Source organism: Coffea eugenioides, unplaced genomic scaffold (assembly GCF_003713205.1).
Source record: "Coffea eugenioides isolate CCC68of unplaced genomic scaffold, Ceug_1.0 ScVebR1_2424;HRSCAF=3448, whole genome shotgun sequence".
NCBI classification, from domain to species: domain Eukaryota; kingdom Viridiplantae; phylum Streptophyta; class Magnoliopsida; order Gentianales; family Rubiaceae; genus Coffea; species Coffea eugenioides.
This window is the reverse complement of record NW_020862911.1, coordinates 10,798-17,784: the sequence shown is the minus strand read 5'-3', so window position 1 is coordinate 17,784 and position 6,987 is coordinate 10,798. Positions and strand designations below refer to the sequence as shown.

Genomic DNA, 6,987 nt, shown 5'->3' with positions numbered 1-6,987 from the left:
AAAGGAAAAGCAAAAGTCACGATTTAGGGTCTCCCCGTACCCGTCTTGTTTGCATTCCTCTAGGGTTCATGCATTTCATTTATCCACTATCACTTTGCACTCTTACTTCATATTCTATCCCTTTTTCCACATTTTCACTTCACACAACTCTTATTTTGCACATTTTCACTCTGTCACTTGCACTTTATATACTACCACTGAGCACACATGCACTTCACGCTATCACTGTACATACCTCACCTTGCACACCCATTTACACACTCCCACTTACACACTATTATCTTTTATATTTTGTTCACTTCACACAAGCTCATGTTTTCACATTGCATACATTCATTTCATTCATTTTTTCGTCATTAGCAGTACTCGTGACCTCTTAGAGGGCTTATCCTTGGCTATCACAACTCATGTGATCTAGTCCGATCGAGCCTCTAAGAGATATTTGTCCTTTTCGATTCATCATTAGATTTAGGATTGCATCCATGTTAGTCACATCCAAATGCGATACATCTTTGGCTTGAAATTAGGAAAATCATGACTAAATCATGCAACTAGCTTAGGCTAGGTTGAGAGGGTGCCTTAGACATTGTCTTTGCCTTTCCTATCTTCAACCGCGACCCCAGAACCATTTTTCTCTGATTTATCGTAGATTTTGGAGTCAATCTAAAAAGGTTTTACATTTAAATCCACATTTTTTGGGTGACTTGGTACACCCTAACTCGATACCAAGTGGCGACTCCTACACTCTTATCAAAACCTTTTTAAATTACTATTTTGGCCAAACCATCGCATTTCAAAGTCCCATGGCCTTTTTCTTTTTCACACACATCACTATTTTTCAAACCATATCTCACTCACTTATTATACTATTCTTATTTTTTTTAAAAATGAGGCGTGACACCCCTAAATTCGATAATTCCCAGCCTTTTGAAAAAATTTTGCGCGGGAACCATTTTCAAAGAATCCGGCCGTATATCCGGCCAGTTCTTGGCCGGATAGTTGGCCGAATTGGTGGTGAAAATTGAAAAAAAAATTCGGTTGCTCTCTGCCTCGAATCCGGCTAGAAATCCGGCCGGATTGTGACGTGTCCCTTTTCAGTTCGACTTCGGTCGTTCGTTTGGAAAATAATTTACATGATTTCATACCTACTTACTTCCATCCAATGATTTTAAGGTTAAAAATCAGATTTTTACTTGAGTTTTGAACACCACTTTTGAGCCTCAATTTACAAGGAAAATCTAGGCTCATCCTCGCAACATCTTCTAGATTGTACAAGCGTGCGATCTTCCATGATAATTGGGGTTTATAAGTAATAGTTCATTATCAATTGCTCAGGCACTCACGAAGACCTTCAAGAGGATCTCACGGTGGACGCCTGAATCTTCGAGTGACAATTTCTCCTTTGTTTACTTGGTGAGTGTCAAGTGTATGAATACTTGATACATGCTTAATTGCTATAATTGATTGGAGATTTTGAAAATAGAGGGGAGTGTGTACTTTACCGCACTCGTTTTTATTTAAAATGAATTACTCATGATTGAAATGAAATGAGTGAATTATGAATGACTTGATTGAATGGAATGAAATGATTGAATGCTTGAATGAAATGAAATTGTATGCTATGGCTGCATACGTCGTTGGAGTGAATCTCTTCGACTCTCAAATATACATGGGGGATGCCCAAACTCATAAGCCGACCTTGGGACTCGAGCCGACACGAGTTTGGTCGGGAACCTCGGTAAGTCATGAGAATTACATGATAAGCTTGATCTATTGAAGAGATCTTGCTTGGTCTACTCGTGCAGTAGCGCCTTAATCGTCGTTCGGGCCCGGTGGGGGGTTGTAAGGTGGACGGACATGAGAAGTAAGTGGAGTTCTACGGATTAGAAATATCGACCCGGTTGACGGAGAGTCATCACGGGAAGATATACGAATGACATTTGCAAAGCAAGTGGAAATTAGCTCCTGAGAGCTACCATATCTTTGAATTGTTTCTGTTTATATTTCACTGAATTGTTATTTACTCGAATGTTATTGTTTTACTTATTCATTGGGTTTGCTATTTGGACAACGTGTTTGCATGTGTGTTCTTGGCCTCATGAGCGATTACTCACCCCGTAGATTTGTTTTCCTTATCAGGAATGGGCATGGTGTACGACTCGAAGAAACTCTTGGAATGTACTTTTATATTAGGGTCTCAATGTAATTGATTACACATCTTGGCTGTTGTATGTTTTGGGAATCGATGTATCTTTTGAGAACCCGATGTAAGGATTGGATGATTGATATATTTTTAGAACTCGTGGTGTAAATTTAAATGTTATTTATGGAGGTGACTTATCTTCCTTACCTTGTCTTCTCGTGATATCTAATATTATATTAACCTTGAATGGGATTTGTACCGAGTCCTGACGAGAGTTGGGCAGGCGTCCCGCGGATACCCTTTTGTTCGCCTTAGAGAGAAGTGGGGGCGTCACAGTTGGTATCAGAGCGCTAAGTTAGAGATCTATTTGGGATATATACTAGAAACCTTACCTTAAGATTTGAGATAGGATGACTAAATCATACCTTAAGTGATACTCGGGCAAGTTAGTGACTAAGTTAGTCATGCCTTAAGAGACATTCGTGCGAGCTAGTGATTAAGTTTCAAACCCAAAAAAGTGTAATTGTTTTGCAGGGATTGAAAATGAAAATGGGACTCCGGCAGCTAATGGGAATGGCCATGCTAATGGTCATGTAGAGCCTCCTAGGCCTATTTACTACTGTGCTCTTGGTGGGGGAACTCGTGTGCATTACTCACCTGCTACTAGATACCCTCGCTGTTCGTGTAGGTTGACATTTACCTACCCGAACCACCTCGTGCTAGTCTTGGACGACGAGCATCGTCAGTTGGTGATCACCAACCTAGATTTACAGGCAGATGTGGATGAGTTGAGACAGATGGTTAGTGCTCAGGAAGAGAGGATTGCGGAGCTTGAGGAGGTTATAGAGGGCGAGGTGGCTACTGCTGTGGTTACTCGTGAGGAGCTCCAGAGGACTAGGGCTCGACTCACTAGATTAGGTGAGGAGATCCGTGATCGGGTTTCCGGGATCCTGGCTGATGCCACTGAGATGATAGATGGGGTGATGGATATTGTCCAAAGCCCAGATTAGGAGAAGGATTCGGAGGAGGATCCTGAGGAGGAGATTCCCTCTGGTAGTCCTACTGTGGACTAGGTCTAGACTGATTGACCTTTTGACCCTTTTGACTCTTTTGACTGGTACAGTTAGGATTAGATGGGGTGATGCGAGTGCTGAGACCATTGTATTTTGCACGACTGTGTGGCCTACTTTTGAGGCACTTGATTTTGTTTTAGTCTTATATGACTGAAAGTACTCTTGTGGCACCTGTGTGCTATATTTTTGTGATTTCTCCCATGACTTGCTAATTGTATGGATCTTGACATGTTAATGAATGTAAATTATTGTTATTTTCAATGCTTTCTTGATTGGTTCTTGTTTTCAGTATTTTCTCGCGTAATTGATTCATTTCTCGTACTAGGCATATTTAGGATAATGGAAGGACGAAAAAGTGGTAGAAGCCGTGGACGAGGGACTAGACAGGCCCAATCTCGTGGGGATGATCAGGGATCGGCAACTGGACCAACCCAGGGACAAGAAAATATTGAGGATAATCAAGTGGCTACTGTCATTAATAGGATGACCGATATCCTAGAGTGTTTGACTGATAGACAAGGTCCTGGACCGCTTAACCAACTTGGGGGACATGATAGAGGGGAGGATAGAGTTTTGGAGAGGTTCTTGAAATTTAATCCGCCTAAGTTTATTGGCGAACGTGATCCTGAGGTAGCGGAGAATTGGTTGGAAAAGATGACTAATATATTCGATGTCTTAGACTATACCGTGGATAGGCGAGTGAATTTTGCTGCGTTCCAATTTGAGGGAGTGTCTCGTGCTTGTTGGGACATGATAAAAGGAAAATGGGAGAGAGCCCAGACCTCTTGGACTTGGGAGAATTTTACGAGTGAATTTAATGAAAAGTTTCTTCCGCTCTTAATCCAAGAAAAGAGGAAGGATGAGTTTATCAAATTGAAACAAGGAACCCTTAGTGTAGCGGAGTATGAAGGAAAATTTACTAAACTATCCAAGTATGCCCCTGAATTGGTAACTAATGAACGGAAGAGGATAAGGCGATTTGTATAAGGGTTTAATGTGAAAATCCAGGAGGGTTTGGCCGCAACCCAAATCTCTACATTTACTGAGATTTTAGAGAAAACGCAACGGGTTGAAAGTGCGATAATGCAAGTTAAGAACTTTCATAATAGGAAGAGGAACTTTTCTAGTCGTACTTCTGGACAGACTAGTAAGAGTTCACAACCTTTCAAAATTGGGAGAGGAATGGGAGGAATAAGAACTGCTGGAGTTTCAAGGGGAGCTTTATCCAGAGGAGATCGTAGTGGACTGATTCAAGTTAAGGGAGCGCCTTCTAATGATTCGGCAGTGACCCCTCAAGTTACTTGTGGGTACTGTGGTAAACCCAATCACTCTGAGAATGATTGTTGGAGAAAGTCTGGGAAGTGTTTGGCTTGTGGTAGTACCGAGTACCAACTTGCGAACTGTCCAAGTAAAATGAAGATAGGAGGAAACATTCAAAGGCCAAAAAGTCAATCTCTAAACAGACCAGTGCTGGAGGAAGTCGACCTAAGGTGCCTGCTAGGGTTTATGCATTGGATCATCAACAGATACCTGATGCGACTGAGGTGGTTGAAGGTACGGTTCTTGTCTTCCACCGTTTAGCTAAGATTTTAATTGATCCGGATGCGATACATTCTTTTGTAAACCCTAATTTCATGAGCGGAATAGACTTGAAACCAATTAAGTTACCTTATGACTTGGAGGTTAGAACGCCTATTGGGGACCAAAGTCTAATTGCTAATTTGGTATATAGAAATTGTGAGATCTGGATTGGAGAACATAAATTACAGGTCGATTTGATAGGCTTAGCAATTAAAGGGTATGATATGATCCTAGGAATGGACTGGTTAACCCATTACAATGCCCAGTTGAACTGTAAGACAAAGATAGTAGAATTGTGCATTCCGGGAGAGGCAACCTTGAAACTGGATGTAAGGGGTAGATTAACCTCATCTGCACTTATCTTAGGAATCCGAGTTAGAAAAATGTTAAGTAAGGGAGTTCAGGGATATATGACTTTTCTAATCAACACTCTTAGTGATAAAGTGAGATTGGAGGATATGCCTGTAGTGAAAGAGTTTCCAGATGTTTTTTCTGAAGAGTTAGAGTCCTTACCCCCGGAAAGGGAAATAACTTTTAAAATTGATGTGACTCCGGGAGTAGCAACTATCTCTAGGACGCCATATCGGATGGCTCCAGCCGAACTGAAGGAATTGAAATTGCAACTACAGGACTTGTTGGAACGGGGTTTTATAAAAGAGAGTGATTCACCGTGGAGAGCCCCGGTCCTGTTTGTTAAAAAGAAAGATGAGAGTCTAAGATTGTGTATAGACTACTGAGACTTGAATGATGTCACCATTAAGAATAAATACCCGTTGCCCCACATCGATGAATTATTTGACCAATTGCAAGGGGCAGTGGTATTCTCCAAGTTGGTTTTGAGACGGGATTATTTTCAATTGAGGATTTTGGAGAAAGATATACCCAAACTGCTTTTAACTCGAGGTATGGATACTTTGAATTTGCAGTGATGCCATTTGGGTTAACGAATGCACCTGCTACTTTTATGGATTTGATGCACAGGGTCTTTAAATCTTATCTAGACCAATTTATAGTGGTCTTTATTGATGATATCTCGGTGTACTCTAAGAATATGGAGAATCAAGAGAGGCACTTGAGGATTGTTTTGCAAACCCTGAGGGAACACCAATTGTATGCTAAATTTAGCAAGTGTGAGTTTTGGTTGAAAGAAGTGGCATTCTTGGGGCACATAATTTCTAAGGATGGGATAAAAGTGGATCCAGCTAAAGTTGAAGCTGTTTCAAAGTGGAAACGACCGAAAAATCCTACTGAGATTCGAAACTTTATAGGATTAGCAGGGTATTACCGGAGATTCATTAAGGATTTTTCTAGAATTGCTGGACCCATGACTGAGTTGACCAAGAAAAGTGAGAAATTTATATGGAGTCCTAAGTGTGAAGAGAGTTTCCAGGAATTGAAGAAACGTTTAACAAGAGCGCCTGTGTTAACTCTACCGAATGGGAAAGATAGTTTTGTGATTTACACAGATGCTTCCAAGGAAGGTTTGGGATGTGTTTAATGCAAAATGAGAAGGTGATAGCGTATGCCTCTAGGAAATTGAAACCTCATGAAAGAAACTACCTGACTCATGATTTGGAGTTAGCAGCGGTAGTGTTCACTTTAAAGAAATGGAGGCATTACCTGTATGGAGTAACATTTGAGGTTTTTACTGATCACAAAAGCCTTAAATACTTATTTTCTCAAAAGGAGTTGAATTTAAGGCAACGTAAGTGGATGAAATTTCTGGAAGATTATGATTGGACGATAAAATACCATCCAGGGAAAGCCAATGTAGTGGCCGATGCTTTAAATCGTCAAGTGCAAGTGGCCGGATTGATGATTAAGGACTTACACTTGTTAGAAGAAATTAGTTATTGGAATCCTAGATTTGAACCGAGAAAAGTAATTTTTGAAAATATCGTAGTGAATTCCACTTTGTTGGAACGTATTAAAGAGACTTAGAAAAAGGACCCTGAAATGCAAAAGTTGGTGGAGAAAGTCAAAAAGGGAGAGAAGTCGGATTTTAACTTGGGAACGAATGGTATTTTAAAGTTTCGAAATCGGATAGTGGTGCCAAAAGATGAGGGACTTAAGAAGGAGATTTTGGAAGAGACACACCGATCGAAGTTTACGGTACACCCTGGAGGGACTAAAATGTACCAAGACTTGAAGAGTCTGTATTGGTGGGAGAGCATGAAGAAGGAAATTGCC

General features: G+C 40.7%; 1 protein-coding gene across 1 annotated transcript; it reads left to right on the top strand.

Moving 5' to 3' along the window:
- The first annotated feature begins 4,398 nt into the window (after positions 1-4,398).
- LOC113756613 lies at positions 4,399-5,534 on the top strand. Its single transcript, XM_027300248.1, has 2 exons — positions 4,399-4,770; positions 4,986-5,534. Exons 1-2 carry the CDS (start codon positions 4,399-4,401, stop codon positions 5,532-5,534), a joined length of 921 nt encoding a protein of 306 aa, XP_027156049.1.
- The last annotated feature ends 1,453 nt before the right edge of the window (positions 5,535-6,987 follow it).